The following is a 25,641-nucleotide window of genomic DNA, read 5'->3' on the forward strand; positions in this document are numbered from 1 at the left end:
CTATTTATTTTTCACATCTCTTGGGCTGGCCAAAAAATTCGTTCAGGTTTTCCCGGACGGAAAGGCCCGAACGAACTTTTTGGCCAGCCCGATATATTTAATGGCATCGAGTACATTCACTATGGTGCGCAAACATCACCTCTATCTAGCTCCAAAACATTCTCATCACCCCCCAAAAAGAAACCCCGTCACCTTAACCATCACCCCCATCCCCTTCCCCCAGCCCTTGACCATCACTAATGTACGTTCTGTCTCTATGGGTTTGCCTGTTCTCGATGTTTCATATACGTGGAATCATACAGTACGTGCCCTTATGTGACTGGCTTCTCTCAGCATCACGTTTCCAAGGTTCATCCACGTTGTAGAATATATCAGTACTTCATTCCTTTTATGGATGTTTTTGTACTTTAAAAATACTGCATTAAAATACTACTTATTTTACTTGTTATTATTTATCTTGATATCTGAGTTTTGGGGCTTTTGCCCTTTAAATTTTGTACCTGAGGCTATCTTTCACTCTCCTCACCCTATTTCCGTCCTGGTGACCACAGAGATGGACAGACAGTGGACACTCAGTAAATACCTGTCCAGGCATGACAAACTCCAAGTAAAAGAAAGAAAACCCAACAACTGTTTTTCTATACTCACAGTCTCAGCAATTCTAAAACCAAAATGTGTGGGATTTTCTTCCTACATCAAACGATTCTCCAGTTCTCCAGACACCAGCTTGGGTGTCCTACAATTCAATTCAATTCTGACACTGTTTGTCTGGAGTTAGCATCAGATCCCACAGATTAAGGGCTCAGTCCCACGAGACAATCCCCCACTTCAGATGCCAATCACAAGCTCAGGCCACCCCTACTTCTGACCCATCGGCTATAAATGGGGGGTTCCCACAACCCCCTCCTTGGGTTTGGTAATTTGCTAACACAAACTCACAGAACTTGGAGAAACAGTTTCCATGCTAGATTACCAGTTTATTATAAAAGGATTCAACTCAGGAATAGTCAGATGGAAGAGATGCACAGGGCAGGGTATGGGGAAAGGGGGCGGAGCTTCCACGCCCTCTCTGGGCTTGCACCCTCCCCGTACCTCCCTGTGTTCACCAACCTGGAGTCTCTCCAAAACCATTTGGTTGGGGTTTGGTTGAGGCATCATTACGTAGGCAAGATTGGTTAAATCACTGGCCATTAGTGAACTCAACCTCCAGCCCCTCTTCTCTCCCCATATGTAGGGGTGGGGTGAGGCTGAAAGTTCCAACCCTCTAACCACGTGGTTGTTTCTTCCGGCCACCAGCCCCCATCCTGAGGCTATCAAAGAGCCCCCAGTCATCTCATTAGCACACAAAAAGACACTTATCACGTCGGAGATTCCGAAGCTTTTAGGAGTTGCGTGCCAGGAAAGGGTGGGGGGCACAGAAACCAAATATATATTTCTTATTGTGTCACACGGAGACACAGTCACACCCAAAGGACCGAGTTGTCTCCTGCAATCCAGGGGTGAAACCTTGGGTGTGACTTACAGATATCTAATGGCCACTGCCACTTCGGGACTCTGGCCAATGCCTCCCCCAAGGTTTATAGCGTCTAAGGGCGCTGCTAGACCCAGGCTGTCATTCACTTAAAAAGAAATCACAGCGGTTAGGGGGAAAAGCAGCCTCAATAGGGCAACATAGGGGCTGTGTGGACCTTTCTCCTTGGTGTATCTCGACAGGTACGCGGGCCCCATGGAGCGAGCCGCGGCGGAAGGCATCCTCACCAACCGCTCGGACGGGACGTTTTTGGTGCGACAGAGGGTGAAAGATGCTGCAGAATTTGCCATCAGCATTAAGTAATTCCTCCTTTCCTGACCTATCTCCCCTTGTGACCTGGGCACTGCAGGTGCTTAGGAAGAAGAAAGATGTACAGTCGCGATAGTTATCTTTTATTGAGCTCCTGCAGGGTCCTAGGTGTTTTTAATCTTTCTGATTTCTTTTACTCGACTGGCAACCCACAGGAAAGAGATACGCTTCTTAAGCGAGGCTCCGGGAGGCATTTAGCATACTCTAGGAAGAGGCAGAAATGCAATCTGGACCCAAGTCTTGCAGACCCCGGCTTTCCTGCCTTGCTGTTTCTTGGGTTCAGCTTCTTGCTTGTGGTGACTTGTTTCCTTGTTGGTTTTGTCACTGGGTCTTGTGATTTTAAGTGGGGCTTTCCCTGTGGGTATCTTTGCTGCCTGGGTCCCCAGAGATTTTGCATTTGCTTCTGTTGGGAATCACCAACAAGTTCATTTCTTTTTCAGGTTAAAATATTTTGGGTTAATTCCTTAGTTTCCCAGACTCCACAGGTGGTTTAAGAATAAATACTAAACCCATAAGAGGGTAGGACTGAGGTTATGAATTCTCAAGGGTGACTTTTCTGTTTTGGGTCTGAGACAAGCTTTCACATGGTCCCTGCTGTGCTCATGGGTGGGCTTTTCTAGACCACCTCTTTTCCTGAGGATGTAGCTTTTTGACAGTCTACCCTTATGGGTGTGGGTGGGTCTCAGTGCCAACTCTCTACCCAACAGGGATCCAGTAACTCATCTCATATTTCTATGTGATTAAGACATATGCTCCTCGGGAATTTCTTGGCGGTCCAGTGGTTAGGACTCTGTGCTTCTCTTGCTGGGGGCTGGGGTTCGATCCCTGGTTGGGGAACTAAGATTCCCCAAGCTGTGTAGCGTGGCCAAAAAAACAAAAAAAAAAGAGTAAAAAGACATATACTTTTAAGTTTCATCCTCATTTTTGGCCTCTGGGGATTTCCCTTACATTTTTGAGAGCTCAGCATTTTTTTCACGGCATTTCTAGGGGTTTTTTGAGTAGGAGATTTTTTTGGTTATCTAGTTCTTCATATTGGCAGAACCACTTCTGCTAATTCATGCCTCTTCCTTACTAGTCTGTGGTCCGCCATATTGGTGGAAATGGATCCCTTCTCGCACATCCTTTAGATTCTATGGTCATTCATATGAGTGGAAGCGGAGATTTCATTCTATGTACTCTACAGCAGTGCTTTCTTTATAAGGTATTTTTGACTTCTCAACAACTCCGTGGGTCAAGGAAGATGAGTCCTGTTATATGGAGCAAGAAATTAAGGTTTAGAGCAGCAAAGGCTCCAGGGAAGGGATCCTGTCGGGCTCCAGTGGTCGCCCCCTCCCTGAAGTAGCCAAGAACGCTTCTTCCATGGTTGGGGGTGTGTAGCATGGGGCTGAGACTCGACAGGAGATGGGACTGAATTCCCAGACTCAGGACCCAGTGACCGTCTCGCTCTCTTTCCCTGCTTCCAGGTATAATGTTGAGGTCAAGCATATTAAAATCATGACAGCAGAAGGACTGTACCGGATTACAGAGAAGAAGGCTTTCCGGGGGCTTATGGTAAGGGCCAATGTATCCCTAAACCCAGCCTTCCAGAATCTAGGTAGGACCCTCTCTGAAGCTCCACCTTGGGACCCCCTTTCCTACATTCAGAACAGCCCCTCCAAGAGGCACTATGGAGCAACTGGCTTTAAACTCATGTTCCTAATCATCAACACGGAGAAGAAGAATAACAACAAAAACAACAGTAGCATCAGTGAACATTTACAAAGCACTGACCGAGTGCCAAACATATCATAGATAGGACTGCACGTCATCCGCTCAACTCACTCTCTGAGTTCCCGTTTCACACATGCGGGAAACTGAGATTTAGTCCTCATCTGGTATCACCGAATAGCAGAGCCCCTATTTTTGTCAGATGTCAAGATTTAGCTCTGCCTAATCTGCTTAAAGACCATTTCACAGAGAATCCAAATGCCTTTCCAGTGTTTTTGCTTCTATTTGGTGCCCTATAATTTGGGGCTGTCTTTTAGACATCTTAAGCCCATTGGTTTAAGGCACACGGATCCTACCCACGGTCTGTGGATGCTTGAGGATCCTGGGAATCCTCTGAAAGAAAATCCATAAATTTGCATATATTTGCATTTTTGGGGGAGGAAGGTATCTCAAATTTCACTTGAGCCTCGAATGGATCTTTGACTGCCCAAAAGATGAGGGACTGTTCACTCATTCCACAAATCTATTTTGCCCCCAAACTTTTTGCTCTGAAAATTTTGCCTGCCCCCATTTTTTATTTCTGAAACATTACTGAAATGTTGCTGGAATAGTGTCATGAATATTTGTGGACCTTTCACCTGGATTTACTGATGGTTAATATTCTTCCTCTTTGGCTTTCTCTCTCTCCCTCTCTCTCTCTGCGCACACACTCACACATTTATTCTGCACTATTTAGGAGTAATTTGCAGGCATCATGACCCTTCCTATAAGTGCTTTAGCATGACTATCAAAGACATTCTCTTGCTCACTACCGTATCATTATCACAGTCAGGAAGTTGAACATTGATACAAAATTATTATAATAATACACAGCCCATTTTCCAAGCTCCCTGATTGCCTGAATTATGTCTTTTATAACCTTTTCCCCCTAGGATATATTTAGGGGAATCACACATTCCTTTCATCTCCTTAGTGTCTCTTTTAATTTGCGATAGTTCCCCAGTCTTTTATTTATTTCTTTGGTCTTTCATGACTTTGTAACTTTTGAAGTCTAGAACTCCAAAACATAAGACATTTTGTTTTGCAGACTGTTAATGTTGACGTGACTGTTTCCCCACTGTTAGAATCAGGTTGAGCGTTTGTGGAAGAAATATTCTTAAACGCAACACATCTGGGACTTGAATTCGGATCAATTTATTATAGAGGCCAGCTCTTAGCTGCTACACTCTATTGCCTGTCCTGGGACTGAATTCTGGATCTGCCCTTTTCAAGCTGTGGGACCCTGCACGAGCCTTCTCTGTGACTCAGTTTCTCCATTTATAAACTAGGGGACTCATCAATGTTTTCACCTCCCATGATTATTAGGAGATTTTGATGATGTGTGGTTGCACACTGACCAGCACACAGTAGGTACTTAGTAAACAGCATTTATTATTATTACAATTATTTGTAAAAATAGTGCTCTTGACACCAGGGAGGGTTGGTTTTGGTGAGCTGGTCATCAGGCAAGTTGATTATTTGGTACATTTATCATGAAATGAACTGGCTGTTAGGAGAACTGTCTTGAGACAATGTGATTTCTTCACCATAAAATGGTCCTGGCTGACCAGGAAGAGAGTGAGCTCCCCATCGTGGGGAGCATTCAAGGTGTCTTTTGCCAGGGAGGCCAGAAGGAGGACCTGTTTCACATGAGGAGTTGGATGTGGCTCCTTCAGCTGTGTCCCCATTGTGGGCTGGCCCTCTGGGAGAGCATCTGTCCTGCTGTTTTCTTTGCAGGAGCTGGTAGAATTCTACCAGCAAAATTCTCTGAAGGATTGCTTCAAGTCACTGGACACCACCCTGCAGTTCCCATTCAAGGAGCCTGAGAGGAGAGCCATCAGCAAACCACCAGGTAGGCTGTCTCCAGCTGGGGGCCTGCTGTGCCAGCTCCTTCCCATTGTGGAGGGAAAGTTTGAGGATGCTGTGGACATTCCTTCCTGTGAGCATAGAAAAGTCCTATCTGTGAAAATTAGGTTGAGCTAATTCCCACCTCCAGTTTGTCCCTTTGCTCTTGAGAGATTTGCATATCCATTTACTTGGACGAAAGAGTTTACTTTCATATTTGGGAAGATGAGGACACTAGGAACCAGAAGCGTTCTCACCTACACATTTTAAGCCTTTGTATCAATATCAGGCATGAATTAGTATCAATAACCTTCTCCCACAGAAAGGCAAGACCTTTAGTACGCTCTTTCTTTCCTTTTCCTTTGTATCTCTTACTCACCTGGTTTGTTGAAGTTATTTGGAATGTAGGCTACGGTTTGCTATGAATGAAAACAATCATACCTTATATTTTAGGAATTTTTTCTTCACCATTGCATTTCACTTTGCAAATTCAATATCAAGAATTATTTAGACTGTCTATATTTCTTGTTTTCTGTGTTTTCCTTTATTTTTAAAATTTCTTATTCTGATTCGAATTTTATTTTTCTGGAGTGCATTTTGGAGTACGTTTTTCAGAAAAGTCGCCTGGGTGGTGGAGTTTCTGAATTCTTACATACATGTCCAAAAAATTTTTAAAGAGGGATTTTAAAATTAATTATTGTTAAAGTGTTTACCAATAAAATAACAATTCACCACTTCAAAAGTTATATTTTTGAAAAAGCAACACCAGCATAACATTACGACACTGAGACCAAAATTATCCCTATTCTCATCACCCAATCAAATAAATGTTTCTATCTGTCTGCAAGTTACTTATTCATCCCGGTGAATATTTGGATGTTCAATCTTAGCCTATTTGCAGAAATACTACAAATTAATTTTATAGTCTGCAATACCACTTAATATTGTACTTTGGAAAGTTTTCCCCTTTCTTATCTTTCTCCCTCTTTTTCAACCCTTGGACTTCTTTAGTATAATTAATATTATCTAGAATGAGAACTTCCACATCTTTCTTCTGTTTCTTTCACTATGAATATATACGTAACATTTAAAAGATCATAACTGGTATTACTTTCTAAGTTTGGATGCTGGTTGGGCTAGAAGGATGATTCTGGGAAGACAGCTGTGTACACTCAGAACACAGGCCACCCAACACTCAGCGGAAGGAAGCACTGAGGAGCCCTTCTTCATCCTGGTCTATTGGAGCATTGTCCTCCCACTGCCCCCAGACGGTAGGTGTGTGTCTGCTCCAGGACCCTTTCCCACTTCTGCTCTCTCCCACACAGCAGGGAGCACCAAGTATTTTGGCACAGCCAAAGCCCGCTATGACTTCTGCGCCCGGGACCGATCAGAGCTGTCCCTCAAAGAGGGTGACATCATCAAGATCCTTAACAAGAAGGGGCAGCAGGGCTGGTGGCGAGGGGAGATCTATGGCCGGGTGAGTTGGGGTGGAGTTTGGCAGCCCCAGGGAAAGGGTGTGGGGTGAGCTGGCTCTCGTGAAGCTCTACGGGATGATGGAGTGGAGTGAGTGGGCAGGGGCTCGTGTGAAGGGCTTCCCTGGTAGGAAGGGATGAAGGGACAGATTTCATTTATGCACCTTGCATTTATTTATTGAGCACCTACTATGGGTCGGGCATTTAGCTGGGTGCCAAGGAGACAAAAATGAGCACAGTAAAATCACTGCCCTCCTGAAACTCATAGTTCGGTGAGAAGCACAGACCTGTAACCATGCAGTTACAACGGTGAGTGGTTGAGATTGAGATGGGGAATCATAAGGCACCTTGGGAGCCCCCAAGGAACCCCCAGCTCATCCTGGGAGCAGGTCAGGATGCCTTTCTGAGAGATCAAGCTGATCACTGAGGGGTGAGTTAAGTCAGCCAGGTCATCGGTGGTGGGAGGTGTGGGAAAGTATTCCAGAGGAACCAGCACGTGCAAAGGCCCTGGGGTGAGAGAGTGATTGGCATGTTTGGGGAACACGAGGGGAGGGATTTTTCTATCTTGTTCACTGCAGTATCACCAGTGCCTGGAACATTGATTGTCACATAGTATGTCAATCAATATTTATTGAATGCATGAAAAGGCAGAACTGAGACCAACTGCTTTTGCCTTTTGTGATCTTTTGTTTGCCTGAATTTGGACTTTCAGGAGGGAACTTAAATTTTCTCAAAAAAGTTTCTGTCTGGTTCTTATTTTTGTCTCATAAGGCAGAAAGTATTCTTTATTTCATCTGCTGATGAATTCCTAGCCTCTAGAATACTGCCTTGCTTGTACTGGTTTCTCAAAAAATATTTGTTGAATGAAGATAAAGACACTGGTTAGAAGCTTCAATTCTACCAGAGGGAAACATGTGAAAAGTGACCTAGATAATTGCTTAGGTTAACAGTTTTAGGAACCTTGGAGGGTAAATTTAGTGTGTGGTAGAGAACAGTTAGGGCTTGAGGGGGGATTTTGGGATGTTTAGGAAGGTTTGGGCTGTAAAGAATTCATCCATCCATCCATCCATCCATTCATCCTTTATTTCATCCATCCATCCTTTATTCCATCCATCCAACCATCCATCATCCATCATTTCATCCATCCATCTATCCATCCATCCTTCCATCATTCCATCCATCCCTCCATCCATCCACCCACCCATCCATCCATCATTCCATCCATCCACCCATCCATCATCCATCATTTCATCCATCCATCTATCCATCCATCCTTCCATCATTCCATCCATCCCTCCATCCATCCACCCACCCATCCATCCATCATTCCATCCATCTTTTTTTTTAACATCTTTATTGGAGTATAATTGCTTTACAATGGTGTGTTAGTTTCTGCTTTATAACAAAGTGAATCAGTTATACATACACATATATCCCCATATCTCCTCCCTCTTGCGTCATCCATCCATATTTTCAACAAATATTTATTAAGTGTCTACTGTGTGCCAGGAACTATTCTAGGCTTTTGGAACTCAGTGATGAATAAGAGAGACAAAAATCCCTGGCCTGTTGTAGTGAAGGGAGGGGAAACAGACAAGAAGCCCATAAATAAGTAACATATATAATCAATTAGATGGTGAAAAGTGTTATGGAAAAGCAGGAAGTGGGGATAAGGACTGTTGGGGTGGATGGGGTTTGCAATTTTAAATAGGATGGTTAGGAAGCCCTTACTGATAAGGTGACATGTAAGTAAAGGACTGTAGGAGGTGGGAGTGGTCAGCCGAGGTTGTATCTAGGGGAGGTACTTTCTGGGGTAGAAGGTATGGCAGGTGCAAAGGCCCTGAGGTAGGAGGGAACCTTCCTGGTGTGTCGAGGAACAGTGGGAGAACGTGCAGAGGCTGCCCTGACCACTCCCCTGTCTCTTTCCAGGTTGGCTGGTTCCCCTCCAACTATGTGGAAGAGGATTATTCTGAGTACTGCTGAGCTTTGGCACATTGCCAGAGCAATGAGAAACTCTAGGCTCTGAGCCTGGGATGAGCAGGCAGCGGGCCTTGGGGCTGTGAAAGGTCCTGGCGGGCTGAGAGTCCGGGATGGACTGTGGAGGGCTAGCGTCCAGCTGGCCAGCCTCCTGGGATGGTGCCCTGCCATGGTTAATTTATAATACACTGATTTCCTCTTGGGTCCCCTCGAGAAGGCAGGGCTCAAGTCAACCGCTTTTAATAAAATGATGAATGGATGGACTTGTGTCAGACCTGGGAAGGGAAAGATGGGAAAGGGCGTTGGGACACAGACAAAAGCCCCCTCACTAATTCCTGCTTTCCGGCTCCATCACCTTTCTCTGCCATTTAAAAGAAAACCTGAAATAGGAAATGGGACCCCCACGTGGCAGGAAAGAATTTTACGCTCACAGATTCCAGATCACAAACATGGAACTCTCATTTTTTTTTCTGTAATAGGACATAATTACTATTTGGAGCCTCTCCAGTTCTGCTAAGTGGTAAAAACCTTCATCTCAGTTGAATCTGGGTCTCCTGAGTCAATTCTCTCCAAGGTCATGTCTCAACTCCAGGGGCTTTGGCACTGGAGTGTTGCAAAGACTGCTGGTTCTTGGTGGTTATCTTCCATCACTGCCTCCTGCTGAGACGTAATTGCTTCTGTTTCATCTTTGGTGCCTCTGCATTTTCCACATCCCTCTTGGCTCATGCCGTGCATCTGGCTTTTTCCCCTTAAATGCTGAGTGGAATGACCCTACACCCTGGTTTCCCCGGGACAGTCCTGGCTATTGCCCTAGTGTCGTTATTAACCACGATCCTTTTCATTCTCCAGAGTGTCCTGGTTTGGATGATAAATTATACAGTCACTGTCTTAGGTTGAGCTGCTCCAGAAGCAGAGCCTGAGACAAGGATTTGGGGGTGCAAAATCTATCTGGGAGGTGATCCAAGGAAGCAGCTGGGATGGAGCAGGGAAGAGAGATGGGAAGGGGAGGGAGACACAGGGAGCGTGGATGAGGTCACAGCTTTGGGCAATGGGGGTTCCTCTTTATTCAGGACTTCTGGAAGTCAGTATAGAACAAGCCTTGGAGTTGACAGGCAAGGGAGCTGAGGTATTTATCCACCAACTTCCATTCGTCATGGCTTGAGAGCTGCTCTTATATAGGCAGTACATTCTCTGGTGGCCAGAGAACCACAGGCGTATTTGGAGCCACTGACCTGTAGGGACCTTGTCAGTACTGGGGCGCTATGGGTGGGATGCTGACAGGGTCTGCATAGTCCTTGGCAGCCATGCCCACTCAGTGGATGCTGCCACATGCAGGGTGTGGGGAAACTCCGTAGAGCCTGCTCTATCCTGGGGTCCAGGGGGCTCCAGGGAAACTTTAGTCCTCATCTGGTATCACAGAATGGCAGAGCCCCTATTTTTGTCAGACTTCAAGACTTAGCTCTGCTTAATCTGATTAATGACCATTCCATGGAGAATCCAAATGCCTTTCCAGTGTTTTTGCTTCTGTTTGGTGCCCTGTAATTTGGGGCTATCTTTTAGACATCTTGAACCCATTGGTCTAAGGCACATGGGTCCTACCAGTGGTCTGTGGATCCCTGAGGATCTTTGAATCCTCTGAAAGAAAATCCAGGATTTGCATATATCTGCATTTTTTTGGGAGGACGATGTCTCAGATTTCACTAGATCCTGAAGCTGTTTAGACTGGGGTTGGGCTGATAGGATATAGGGATACATCTCTGGACCTGTCTCTGAGTTTAACTGTCTTTCCCACCCAACTCCTCCCGTCCACACTGGGAAACCATGATCTATTTTGTTGCAGGAAAAGTTGACTCAGCCTGAATGCTTTTCTGCATCTGTAGCCAGACTTTCTTTTTACCTAATAGAATTTATTATTTTAAAAAATAGTGGCAGAACACACATAACATCAAATTTACCATCCTGACCTGTTTTACCTGTACAGTTCAGCAATGGGATGAATATTATACTGTTGTGCAATCAATCTGCAGAAATTGTCATCTTGCAAAAGGGAAACCGTCCCTATGGAGCGATGAGTTCCCTTTTCCCTCTCCCACTGTCCCCTGGCAACCACTTTGGCCAGACTTTTATCTAGAGTCCTTGAGGGCTTAGATGGTGGGGGCTCAAAACCCAAGAATAAGCATCTTTAATTAGGCTTTTGAAGTTCGAAAGCCAGGAAGGTGCTTCTTTGGTAAATCTTCTGCAGGAATAACTCTTAGGAGGAAAAAAAATGATGGTGGCCAAGGCTGAGGAGGGCCCATGGGCAATATATTAATTTGATGGAAAATAGTTAATACTTGTGAATATTACTCCACCCCCCTGATGATGGAAGCAGCCCCCATGTTGAACATTCAACGATGCCTGGTACCACGATAGTAAGCTCTTCACAGACGTTATCTAATATAATCTCACAACCAGCTTCTTGGGCTGTTGAGCATCTTGGCCAAGGTTCCAGGAGGATTCGAAGGTCAGCTCTGCCCTTACAAAGTTAGCTGTCACATGTTGGAAAAGTGACTTCACCTTTCTGAACCAGAGAAAGCTAGATCACCTGTTTGAGAGCATAGTTAGTTTGTGTCTAAGTGTAAAGCCGCCTTCTTCACCTTCTTAACCATTGTTCCAGTAGTTGGTGGGGACCTAATCATTTCCTTGGTTCTCTCCCCAACCCCAGGTAAGCCAGTGCTCAGACAGCACCTGTGCACACCGGGCCAGGTGCAGGATCCAGACTCCAGAGTCTGGTGTGACGTGTGCTCCGTGTTTGAAGGGCTGTGAAACTGGAAACAGGGTATTGGAGAGGGAATGGAGTTCCAAGGGTCAGGGATTATGGGGAGGGGCTTCTGCCCTCCCCCGCAACTTCCTCCTGAGCCACGCCATGAATTTACCTAAGGTAAATTCAACCTGGGTTGTCTAATTCAATGGTGTCAATGAGGTTGAGGTCATGGACTTATTCTTGGAGGTCTTGAATCACTGTCCTCCAGCCCCAGGCTGAACTTTGAACTTGAGTTCTAACCCTGGTCCTGGGGGGTCTTCGGTTGGGTCTTTAAGCCCCAGCACAACACGACCTGTATCAGTCACCTTGAGCTGAGTATTGCTGCTGTAACAAGTGACTCCCCATCCCAACATCTCACAAACAGCTCCTTCACACATTGGTCTCAACTCTGCTGAAGAAGAAGTTTCTGGAAAGAGAAGGTGCTGCAGGAATCACACTGTTGGAGACCTCCAGCCTTGGGATGTGTCAGGCTTGTGGCAGAAGGAAAAGAGAGATGGCAGGACCACTCAGTTGTTCCTAATGTTTCTTCTTGGGGATGACAAGAAGACATTTCATTGGCCAGAGCAAGTCATATGGCCCAGAGTAGCATCAGTAGGGCAGAAAGGTTTACTCCTCTTCCAGGGAGAGGCAGTGAATACTTGGAACAAAACCAGAACCTGCCAGAGAGCCCGTTCTATCATTCATTCATTCATTCATTCATTTACTCACTTCATTTATTTATTTGGCTGTGTCGGGTCTTAGTTGCGGCACACGGGGTCTTTGTTGCGGAATGCGGGATATTTTGTTGTGGCGCGTGAACTTCTCTCTAGTTGTGGCGCGCGGCTTAGTTGCTCCATGGCGTGTGGAATCTTAGTTCCCCAACTAAGGATCAAACTCACGTCCCCTGCATTGGAAGGGGGATTCTTAACCACTGGACCACCAGGGAAGTCCCCTCACTCACTTTTGTGACACTGGCAGTTATGGGTTGACTGTGTCCCCACAAATTTGTATGTTGAAGTCCTAACCTTCTCAGGACCTCAGAATGTGACTGTATTTGGAGATGGGTTCTTTTATTTTTGCGTTACATGGGCCTCTCACTGTTGCGGCCTCTCCCGTTGCGGAGCACAGGCTCCGGACGCGCAGGCCCAGCGGCCATGGCTCACGGACCCAGCCGCTCCGCGGCATGTGGGATCTTCCCGGACCGGGGCATGAACCCGCATCCCCTGCATCGGCAGGCGGACTCTCAACCACAGCGCCACCAGGGAAGCCCTGGAGATGGGTTCTTTAAAGAGGTAATTGAGTTAAAATGAGGTCGAGGTCATTAGGATGGACCCTAATCAAATGTGACTGGTGTCCTTCTAAGAATTGGGATGCACCATCAACAGATGAATGGATAAAGAAGATGTGTGTGTGTGTATATCACACACACACACAATGGAATACTACTCAGCCATAAAAAATAAAATAAAGCCATTTGTAGCAACACGGATGGACCTAGAGATGATCATACTAAGTGAAGTAAGTCAGAAAAAGGCATATACTGTATGATATCACTTATATGTGGAATCTAAAAAATTATACAGATGAGTTTATTCACAAAACAGAAACAGACTCACAGACATAGAAGACAAACTTATGGTTGCCAAAGGGGAAAGCATGGGGGGCGGGGATGATTTGGGAGTATGGGATTAACAGATACAAACTACTTTATATAAAATAGATAATCAATGAAGTCCTACTGTATAGCACAGGGAACTATATTCAATATCCTGTAATAAACCATAATGGAAAAGTATATATCTACGTATAACTGAATCACTTTGCTGTACACCTGAAACTAACAATATTGTAAATCAGCTATACTTCAATTTAAAAAGAAAGAAAAATGGGAGGAATTTCGGGGAATGTGCAAATAAGCATTAACTCTGCTTAGAGGGGGAGGGAGAGAGTGAGGGTCTGGAGAAGTGGTTGGACCTGCTTCCTTATGTGCCCCCAGAGGGACCAGGCAGACCTCTGCTGGAGGAGGCCACCTCTTGCTGGCTGGTGGAGGAGGGGCCTCAGGTGTGCCCTGGACTGGCCCGCTGATGGTTGGAGACGTTGGATCCAGGGAACAGCTGTCACCCGAATATACCGGCAGAGAAAGGTTCAAAAGAACACAGGGCAACCCCATGATGCCCTAACTCGGAAGTTCTCTGGTGCTGGCTGTCAGTTACATCCGGCTGTCACCCGCGCGCGCGCGCGCACACACACACACACACACACACACACACACACTGTATTAGCTCACTCAGTCTGCTGTAACAAAGTACCACAAACTGAGTGGCTTAATTAAACAATAGAAATGTATTGTCTCACGGTTCTGGAGACTGGAAGTCCAAGATCAATGTGTTCTCAGTGGGGCAGTGCTCCCTCTGAAGACGCCAGAAAGAAATCTATTTCAGGCATCTCTGTCTCTTACCTCCTGGGAGTTTTGTTAGCCTGTGGTAGCAAAACTCCAGTGTTTACATGGTGTCCTCCCTGTATGCGTTTGTCTGTGCCCAAATTTCTCCCTCCTAGGGAATTCCCTGGCAGTCCATGGGTTAGGACTCCATGCGTTCAGGGCCGAGGGCTGCGAAGCCACAACAAAACAAAACAAATTTTTCCCTCCTATAAGGACACCAGTCATACCAGATGAAGGGTCCACCTTACTCCAGCATGGCCTCAAATGAACTCGTCACATCTGCCAAGACCCTATTTCTAAAAAAGGTCACATTCTGAGGTTCTGGGGGTTAGGACTCCAACATGTGGATTTGTTTTTTTGCGGGCGGGGAGTGCAATTTAACCCATAACACACATGATGGATACAAAGCCCCTTGTGAAGATACACCCACATAACAGGCCAAGCATATGCACAGACTGTCATGAAGAAACACAGCCCCCCAGATACACACAGACGGGCAAATACGGCAAAGAGAGACCGGCAAGAAGACTCACAGGTGGTCATAGACAGACAGACAGACAAAAAGCATCTACCCACATCCACAGCAGATGCACGACACAGAAATACTCCCCCGCACTGCGACAGGCCGACAGACCCCAGACCCAAATACTCCCCTCCCCAAACACCAAAATGGACTGAAATATGAACAGAAACACATACACAGATGTAAAAATACTGACACCTCCTTTCAACCTGCAATTCACAGGTGCACGTATAAAGCGATAGATACGGAGACATATGTCTACTCAGCCGGGCACGGAAATACACCCCAAACACATAACAGACAGTACCTGAAATAGGAAGACAGACTGACAGATAACACACCTCAAACGTATTCACTCATACACCCAGACCTGGGACCTTACTAACTCCAATGAAGGCGTCCACAGGTGAAATCGGACAGATACCCATTGGATCAAACATTTATAAACATCACAAAGACACACACACACACACACACACACACACACACACACACACACACACACACACACACACGAGGGCATCACAAAGGCAGATAGCAACAAAGTTAAGCCAAGCTTGCCCCCTGGTGGACACTAGCAGTAGTGCCCCAACCTCTTTGGCGGACACCTTGATCCCTGCTTAGGGCAGGGAGGAGAGACCAGAGAAAGGTAGGAGTGTGTGTGTGTGTGTGTGTGTGTGTGTGTGTGTGTGTGTGTGTGTGTGGTGTGCTTGTTCACAAACCTGTCTATATGGGCCTAGGTTTGGGCACCAGAAAGGGCCCCTGATGCTTTTGGCTTTGCAGCATCATCACACTGCCCAGGGGTACGCTCCCCCCACCCCCGATTCATTCACCCAAAAGCACAGGGAAGGGATCCATAGAGGTCTCATTTCAGAGTCTTGTTGGCTACAAACACTCACAGCCTCATGTGGGTGGGGCAAGAGGGAGAAACACAGAGTCGGAGGAGCCTAGAGGGATGAATTTCTTAGAAGGAGAGGTTGGATCTGGGTCTTTGAAGGATAAGCATGTGTTTGAGAAGGCACCTATTGTAGGTGGAGTGGGCTCTACCCAGAGCCTTTTACTGTGGTCCAAAGGCTCTTCCTCTTTAATCTCTTCCAGGGCTCAGTTAGTACCCTGTATCTCCTGGAAGATAAAGTTAAGCCAAAGAAATGACTCTCTAATGGTGGAATGCCAATGAAATCAGGCACAGGGCAAATTTTCTTTCTTTCTTTTAAAACCCAGTTTACTGAGGTATGATTGACATGAAAAATTATACACGTTGAGTGTATACATCACGATGAGTTTGGGGATACGTCTCCACCTGCGAAACCGTCACCACCATCAAGGCCAACAACATATCCATCATCCCCCAAAGTTTACTCCTGCGGTGGATTTTCATGTTGGGGCCCCATTACATTTCATGGGGACTGTTGACGAAATCCTATCCTCGGGGACCCAGCACGCTGTTTGAGATGCGGCAGGAGGGGATCAGGTCCCCTGAATCTTTCCCCACTGTGTCCTCACTTCACCAGTTTGAAGCTGTGTGCTGCCCCCTTGTTGCCTTCTCCGACTTTAAGCTTTCTGCTTAGACTGTTCCCCGACCAGGCTGGAAGAGCAGGCTCCAGGCCAGGCTTACAAGTTTGAGATTTAAACTGCAGGAGGTAGGGAGCCATGGAGTAAGGGGATTTAATCAGTGGATGTTGGCGTGGCATTTTACACCTGCTGTGGCTGATTTAAAGTCATTTAAAGTATCATCACTTTCTTTGTCTCCAGTAATATCTCCCCAATTTCCAATCCATTCTGCAAAAGCACAACCAATATCATAGAGTCCAGGCACCAGGCTGAACCCTTAGGATGACCCACAGGGCCCTATATAATTTGCATCTCCCTTCTTTCCCTGGACACACTGACCTCTGGAAGCAGGAAGGGGCAGGAGAAAAAGCTGAGCAAAGATGCGGCCTCATCTTGAGTTTACTTAGAGATTAGCTTCATGGAGAAAAAGGATGTAGAGTAGCAGGGTAGAGAGTATCTTGATGGTGGTGGGTGGTTATTATTGATCAGGCAGCCACGGAAGCATCTCTGACATTTGAACTGAGACCCTGAGTGAATGGAGAGAGTGCACCATGGAAAGCGGGAAGGAAAAACTTGTGTCTCAAGCAGAGGAAATGGCACGTGAAAAGGCTCTGAGGAGGCTGTTGAATCAGTACCCTGTATTTTCTGGAAGAGAAATGCTTTTAGCCAAAGGAATGACTCTCTAATAGTGGAATTTCAGGCAATGAAGTCAGACATGGGACAGATTTCCTTCTTCTTCTCCTTTTTTTTTAAACCGCTTTATGGAGGTATGAGGAATGAGCTTGGTGAAATCAAGAACTAGTAATAAGGTCAAAGTGGCGTGAAATAGAGAAAAGAGAGAAGTAAGAAGTTGACAGGGACAAACCATGGTGAAAACTTGGGATTTTTTCTAACCTTAATGGGAAGCCAGTGTTTCTGTATATACTTGCATCCGGTAGAAAAGTGCTTGGTTAGGGGAATAAGGGGATACTGAAACTCATCCTGAGTTAAGCTGCAGGTGTCAAAGGGGGGCATTGTTCTCTAATTCTCACAAAGACTTCTTGCAGAACTTCAGTGGTTACCATAGGAAGCCATTGAAGGTTTATAAAAATTTATAATTTTTTTATTGTGGTAAATATGCATAATATACTCACACCATAGCTTGGACCCAAGTTTGGTTGGGTAACAGATATACCATATTTTGTATGTCCACTCATCTGTTGACAGACATTTGGGCTGTTTCCACCTTTTGGCTATTGGGAATAGTGCTTCTACGAGTGTTTTTTACCACTCGTAAATGGTTGAAGAGGGAATTTCCTGGCGGTCCAGTGGTTAGGCTTTTACTGCAGGGGGTGCGGTTTTGATCCCTGGTAGGTGGTAAGATCCTGCAAGCCGCGTGGTACGGCCAAAAAGAAAAAAAGATGGTTGAAGAAAATCAAAAGAAAAACAATATTTCATGACAAATGAAAAGTATATGGAATTTGAATTTCAGAATCCACAGGGAAAGTTTTATTGGCACACAGCCACACTCATTTACATGCCATCTAAGCCTGCTTTCACAGTAAGACAACAAAGTGGCAACAGAGACCCAAAGGCTTCCAAAGTAGAAAATATTTGCTACTTGGACCTTTACAGAAAAAGGTGCTGACCCTTGAGCTAAGGGACCGCAAGCCTGGCTTTTAGCCATCTATTTTGCCAGCTATGCTTGGATGATATAATAAAACTCTTTTATTGCATTTTATTGTTATGTTCTCCCACGTTTGGGAACTGCATCCTGACCAAGAGAGAGCCCCACCATCATATCCTGTAATAATAATATACATGTACATGGATGTGTATGTATGTAGTGTGTTGTACTAGTGATAATATAGTTGATGTTTGTTGACTGTGTACTTGTTACTCTAAATGCTTTTGATGTGTTACTTCATTTAGTCCCTATGATAACTTTTGAAGTAAATATATATCTTTTTTAAATTAATTAATTTTTAATTGAAGTATAGTTGATTTATAATGTTTCAGGTGTACAGCAAAGTGACTCAGTTATCTATCTCTACATCTGTATTCATTTTCAGATTCTTTTCCATTATAGGTTATTACAAGATATTGAATATAGTTTCCTGAGCTCTACAGTAAGACCTTGCTGTTTATCTATTTTATGTATAGTAGTGTGCATCTGTTAATCCCAAACTCCTAATTTATCTCTCCCTCCCCTTTCCTCTATGGTAACCATAAGTTTGTTTTCTATGTCTGTGAGTCTATTTCTGTTTTGTAAATAAGTTCATTTGTATCAATTTTTTTAGAGTCCCCATATAAGTGATATCATATGGTATTTGTCTTTCTCTTTCTGACTTACTTTGCTTAGTATAATCTCTAGGTCCATCCATGTTGCTGCAAATGGCATGATTTCATTCTTTTTTATGGCTGAGTAATATTCCATTGTATATATGTACCACATCTTCTTTATCCACTCCTCTGTCGATGGACATTTAGGTTGCTTCCAGAAGTAGACATTTTTTTTAGTAGATAAGAAAAGGGAGGGTCAAAGAGGCTATCACGTTTTAAGGTCACATGCTGAGTGGTTGGAGCTGGAATGTGAGTGTGATGGGTTGAACTGTGTCCCCCCCCAAAGTGTGTATGTTGAAGTCCTCACACCCAGGACCTCAGAATGTGACTGTACTTGGGGATGAGGGTCTTTACAGAGGTGATTACATTAAATGAATTCATCAGGATGGACCCTGATCCAATAGGACTGTGTCCTTAAGAGAAGAGGAGATTAGGACGCAGACACACACAGAGGGATGACCACGTGAGGACACAGGGAGAAGACGGTCGTCTACAAGCCAACGAGAGAGGCCTCAGAGGGAACCAGCCCTGCCAACACCTTGACTGTGGACTTCCAGCCTCTATACCATGAGAGAATATATATTTGTTGTGTAAGCCCACAACACCTAGACTGTGGTATTTTGTTAGGGTAGCCCTAGCAAACGAATACACTGAAACTAGTTCTATCTGCTGGCATATTCTAAGCTCATGGACTATGAGCTTAGAATATTTCTTGTTTGGGCTGTCTCCTGAAGTTCCTTTCCTTCCAGCATCTTCCTTCCTTTCAGAGGCTCAGACCTCGAGGGCCACTTTCTTCTTACATTGTTGGAGAGCTGCTTCCTCAAATACTGGTTCCTACTTGCTTGCACTTTGGGGTGGGGGGGGCCCTAGGTTTAGGGAGCAAATATGATGATGTATTATTTTTCTCTCATAGCTCTGTCGATCCACATCTTCTTCTGGTTCTACTTCTGGTTCTGTCCAAACGAGGTCTAGTTACAATTCCTCTAGCTGTGAGATGGAATGATAACTGGAAAACCATTCAGGGAACTGAGTTTCTGCAGATATTTTGCAGAGGGAGAGTAGGTGTACAGCAATGCTTGCAAACACCGGCGATGCACCCACAGGGAAAAGGAAATGCAAATTATTACACATTCACTACGTAGGTTCAAGGGTGTACCCAGGCTCTAACTACCGATGTGGAAGGATTTCCTAGAAACATTTCTTATCTGTCAGGGTGCAGTTAGGAAACACGAACTGTACTAGTTTTTGTTGTTTCCTTTAAGTGTTAAAGGAAGTATAGATTTAGATCGTTCCTCAACTTGCTAAGGTCATGTGTATTTATCATTGTGAAATAACATGAGAAAGAGACCACACTTCACTGGAGAAACTCTAAACTCATGTCTTCTGATCCCTTCGCATAGCATAAACTAATTTGGTCTCTTTCGACACAGTACGCGCAATGTAACAATTGGGTCCCTTCACGTGGCATGCACAGTAAAATGATTTGGCGGAATGCTGGGTCTGGGTCCTCTTTCCTTTGGAGCCCATCTTACCAAATGTATTGAGGGGGTGATTTACATACAACAAACTGCTTCCTTTCACAAGTGTAAACTTGGATGCATTTTGATAACTTCTGCCACAGTCAAGATACAGAATGTTTCCATCACATCCCTAAGTTTTCCTGAGCCCTTTTGTAATCCTTCCCTCCCTCCACTCCTGGCCCTAGGCAACCCTGGAAGCTGGCATCTAATTTCCTCTGGACCTCAACTCTTTCCTCTTGTTGATTTTCTTTGTATCTCACTGTGAGGATGGCTATAGGCTGAGTTCTGTAAGTCGTCCTAGGGAGTCATTGAACCGGGTGTGGTTCTCGGGGACTGTCAACAAACCACCCCTGCTGGGCAGGGGTCTGAGGAGCCCGGATAACTATGAATCCTTCTAAGGAAGCTGTGGCTCTGTCCTTCATCAACTGCATCCCTCCTAGGACTCCTGTTCCTTTTGTCCAGCTCCCACGCCCTCAAATCTCTGGTCATCTTTCTGGGACCAGGGGAGGGTCAGGAGATTCAGCAGCTCCTCTTTCTTTCTTCCTTCTCATTTGTTTCTTAATTTTCTGGGATACAACAGCCAACGGAATTCCTTCCCTACCCCGGGGGATGCTCCCAGTCTTTGGAGAGAAACAGACATTCAAACAAGCATAGATCATACTGAGTGTTGGGATTCGGGGAGCACAGAGGAGGCCTGTGCTAATCCTGAAGTGGAGGGCAGGGAGGGCTTTCTGGGGGAGGTGAAATTTACATGGGAAGGCTCCCTGGAGGAGGTGATATTTATATTGGAAAGCTCCCTCCCCCACTCCCCACGGGAGGAGATAATATTTACATGGGAAAGATGCATAGGATATGGGGTGAGTACCCATGTCAGACCTGGGGTCAGGAGACAGCTTAGTGGTTAATGGCTGGGAGGGATTCTTAGGCCCTTCTGGAAGCTGACTCTGCCATGAGGATTCTTGTTTCAGGGTTGATTGAGGGAGGGCATTTAGCAGAGGACAAGTGAGGGGAACAGGGTAGGATAGAAGAAAGAGTTGAGCACGGAGGTAGTCCTAGCTGGAGCCCAGCCTCTGCCTGACCCCACGGGCATCCCTGGAGCCTGAATAACACCACCCAGCTGACCTCACTTTGTTTTTTTTGTTTTTTGCGGTACGCGGGCCTCTCACCGCTGTGGCCTCTCCCGTTGCGGAGCACAGGCTCCGGACGCGCAGGCTCAGCGGCCATGGCTCACGGGCCCAGCCGCTCCGCGGCATGTGGGATCTTCCCGGACCGGGGCACGAACCCGTGTCCCCTGCATCAGCAGACGGACTCTCAACCACTGCGCCACCAGGGAAGCCCTTGACCTCACTTTGGAGTGAGGTTTTGACCTCCATGACCATCGGTTATTGGCCGTCGGCTGGTTCTGAGGGTTTTGCAGGCATTGAACTGGAGAGCAGTTCTCTGGAGAACAGGAAGCTGTGAGCCATTAGCAGGCAACACCCACAGCAGCTGGCGGATGGGTGTCCAGCTTCAAGGGTGGCTGGACATGCCATCGACAGTGTCCACTACAGGAGACTTTGGTTAGTTTAGGATGACTGAGGCTTTGGAGGGAGAAGGAAACAATGAAGTCAGAGGGGTACCAATATAAGACTAGGCAGAGTATTTTTGTTTTTGTATCTGCATTATGGTTTTTATTTTATTTTTTTAAAATTTTTATTGGAGTATAGTGGATTTACAACATTGTGTTAGTTTCTACTGTACAGCAAAGTGAATCAGCTATAAGTATACATATGTATGCTCTTTTTAAAATCCTTCTCCCATATGGGTCATTACAGAGTATTGAGTAGAGTTCCCTGTGCTATACAGTAAGTCCTAATTAGTTATCTATTTTATATATAGTGGTGTGTATATGTCAATCCCAATCTCCCAATTTATCCCTCCCTCACTTTACCCCCCCAGTAATGATAAGTTTGTTTTCCACCTCTGTGTCTCTATTTCTGTTTTGTAAGTTCATTTGTACCATTTTTTTCTAGATTCCACATATAAGCAATATCATATGATAGTTTTCTTTCTCTGTCTGACTTATTTCATTCAGGATGACAATCTGAGTGATAGGCCCATCCATGTTGCTGCAAATGGCATTATTTCATCCTTTTCTATGGCTGAGTAGTATTCCATTCCTCTGTCGATGGACATTTAAGCTGTTTCCATGTCCTGTCGATTGTAAATAGTGCTGCTATGAACATTGGGATGCATATTTCTTTTTGAATTATGGTATATCAGGCAGGGTCTTGAGTGCTGTATCAATGAGCCTGCACTTCATCCTGAGGGTACTAGGGAGCCATGGGGGGTTTTAGAGTACAGGAGGAACACGTCAAGTTGGGTAGGGCTGCCCTGGGGCCACCCTCCCTCCGACACCCTGATTAAGAGTGAAGATGAGTATTGGATAAAGAAGATGTGGTACATATATATAATGAAATACTACTCAGCCATAAAAAGGAACGAAATAGTGCTGCCATTTTCAGAGATGTGGATGGACCTAGAGACTGTCATACAGAGTGACGTAAGTCAGAAGGAGAAAAGCAAATATTGTATAATATCGCTTATATATGGAATCTTGAAAAATGGCACAGATGAACTTCTCTGCAAAGCAGAAATAGAGTCACAGATGTAGAGAACAAACTTATGGTTACCAAGGGGGGAAGGGGGGTGGGATGAACTGGAAGATTGGGATTGACATACATACACTACTATGTATAACATAGATAACTAATGAGAACCTACTGTAGAGCACAGGGAACTCTACTCAATGCTCTGTGGTGACCGAAATGGGAAGGAAATCTGAAAAAGAGGGGATATATGTATACGTATGACTGATTCACTTTGCTGTACAGCAGAAACTAACACAACATCGTAAAGCAACTACACTCCAATAAAGAAAGAAGTACAGATGAGTGACGTCTCTGGGGCCCCTCCAGACTGACTTCTGTCGTCTTGAGTGTCCCTCAATTTCCCCTTTGCCGGGAAAGTCACAATAGTTCGTCTTCCACAAGCCACTTTACTAGAATTGTGCATTTCCTTCCCTTTCTTCGCCCCCTACACCGGCCCTCATCCCCGGAGGATCTCTGCCGTCCAGATTTCATAGCCTCGGTCACTTCTTTAGCGTTTGAAGGGTGACTGGCAGCTTGCATCCCCAATCACTCACCAGGATCCCAGACGCCATCTGCGGTCAGTAGAATAATGAGGCTCCCCCCAACCCCCGCCAGGTTGGCCACATCCTAGTCCCTGGAGGCTGTGAATATAGGACCTTCTACCGCAAAAGGGACTTTGCGGGTGTGATGAAGTTAAGGGTCTTGAGACAGGAGAATATTCTGGGTGATCTGAGTAGGTCTAATGTAATCACAAAATCCTTTTAAAGGGGGGTGGAAGGAGGGTCAGAGAGAGAAGGAGATGGAGAGAGAGAGGGAGAGAGACTGCAGACAGAGGGAATGAGACAAATCTATCATCCATCTATCATCTATCTATCTATCTATCGCCTATCTATCTATTGTCTACCTATCTACCATCTATCTATCTATCTATCTATCCATCTGTCTATCTATCCATCCATCCATGGAGTGAATGTGTGTGTGTGAGAGAGAGAGAGAGAGGGAGAGAGAAAGAGAGAGAGGGATTTTGGAGATACTGCATTGCTGGCTTTGAAGATGGAGGAAGGGGCTTTGAGCCCAGGGATGTCGGCTGTCTCCAGAAGCTGGAAAAGACAAGGAATAGAGTCTCCCTTAGAGCCTCCAGAAGGATCGCAACCCTGCTGACATCTTGATTTCAGCCCCGCTAAGACTCATTTGGGACGCTGACCTCGAGACCTGTAATGTAATAAATTTGTGTTATTTCAAGCCACTATGTTTGTGGCGATTTGTTTTGGGAGCATCAGGAAACTCATCCACAGCCTCGTCTCACCCCCAGGCCCCCTGAGGAATCTGGGCTTGGTTGAAAAACCTCACCTCCAAAGGTCAATTCCTCCTTCGGTCCCAGACTCCCCACCTACATCCAGACATCCCCCCATTCTGCTGTTCCTGCCTCCTAAATTCCTCTTCGTCTCCACAGCCCTTGCCCTCCTCCAGGTCATCACACCTTTCTTCTCTCCATCTCCCCACCCATGACCACATCCTGTCTGACACCCATACTACACAACACAAGTGTTGTAAAATACCAATGCGACCGTTACTTCCTTGCTAAAATCTCTTTTATTGTCCTGCGGAGACGGTCTAAACTCTTCCATGTTCAATGGAAGGTCCTGCCTGAAACGGACTTGCTGACTCTTCTAACTGAGTCACTGCTGGCACCATGCCTCCGATCAGTAGCTGTGACCACTTATTATTGACACAATGTCAATAATAACTGATAATATTGAGTATTATTTTTGCCAGACAGGATCTTATGGCTTTATCACATTAAACCTCAAACCCTATGATGTTATGATGATCCTTTTTTTTTTTTTTTTAACTGACAGGGACAATTGCTTCTAAGTGTATCAGTTATCTCCTGCTGCGTAACAAATCACTCTCCAAATGTAACAGCTTAAAACAACACATTTTTAATTTTCTTACAGTTTCTGAGGGTCGGGAATCTGGGGGTGGCTTAGCTGGGTGGAGCTCGATCAGGGTCTTCTCAGGAGGTCACAGTCAAGCTGTTGGCTGGAATCTGAGTTCCCCCTCATGTGGGCTTCTCCGTGGCACTGCTTGAGTGTCCTCACAACATGGTAACTGACGTCCCTTCAGTGAATGATCCTGGAAAGAAGGAGAGAGAGGAAAACCACCATGATGCTTACAACCTCAGATGTCTCAGATCCCACACAAGGTCACATCTTCCTTTCTCTGTTCCTTAGAAACAAGTCACTAAGTCCAGCTCATACTCAAGGAGAGAAGAATTAGGTTTCCCCCTCTTGAAGGGAGGACTATCAAAGAATTTGAGTAATAGCCAAGCCTTGGAGATTTTCCTGTGTGTCAGGATTTGTCACATACAGCCATTCCTCTGATGCTCGCCTCAACCCCTGAAATATGTCCTGCTTATCAAGCCCATTTTACAGATGGCATGTTGAGGCATAGAGAAATTAATTGCTGAAGAAGGTGTGGAGAAAAGGGAACCCTCCTATACTGTTGGTGGGAATATAAATTGGTGCAGTCACTATGGAGAACTGTACGGAGGTTCCTTAAAAAACTAAAAGTAGAGTTACCATATGATCTAGCAATCCTACTCCTGGGCATATATCCAGAGAAAAACATAATTTGAAAAGATACATGCATCCCCAATGTTCACAACAACACTGTTTACAATAACCAAGACATGGAAGCAACCTAAATGTTCATCAACAGGTGAATGGCTAAAGAAGATGTGATATATTTATACAATGGAATATTACTCGGCCATAAAAAGAAGGAAATAATGCCATTTGCAGCAACATGGATGGACTTAGAGATTATCATACTAAGTGAAGTAAGCCAGACAGAGAAAGGCAAATATCATATGATATCACTTATATGTGGAATCTAAATAAGTGATACAAATGAACTTATTGACAAAACAGAAATTGACTCACAGACATAGAAAACAAACTTATAGTTACCAAAGGGGAAAGGGAGGGGAG

General features: G+C 45.2%; 1 protein-coding gene across 1 annotated transcript in view; it reads left to right on the forward strand.

The window, feature by feature from the left end:
• VAV1 (vav guanine nucleotide exchange factor 1) overlaps window positions 1–9,139 on the forward strand; it is a 50,902-nt gene extending 41,763 nt beyond the window's left edge. Inside the window, 5 exon segments of the mRNA XM_004277280.3 lie at window positions 1,714–1,830; window positions 3,304–3,391; window positions 5,324–5,438; window positions 6,757–6,908; window positions 8,833–9,139. Coding sequence (XP_004277328.1) covers window positions 1,714–1,830; window positions 3,304–3,391; window positions 5,324–5,438; window positions 6,757–6,908; window positions 8,833–8,886 — 526 coding nt within the window. The 3' untranslated portion in view covers window positions 8,887–9,139.
• The last annotated feature ends 16,502 nt before the right edge of the window (window positions 9,140–25,641 follow it).

Source organism: Orcinus orca, chromosome 3 (assembly GCF_937001465.1).
Source record: "Orcinus orca chromosome 3, mOrcOrc1.1, whole genome shotgun sequence".
Classification (NCBI taxonomy): domain Eukaryota; kingdom Metazoa; phylum Chordata; class Mammalia; order Artiodactyla; family Delphinidae; genus Orcinus; species Orcinus orca.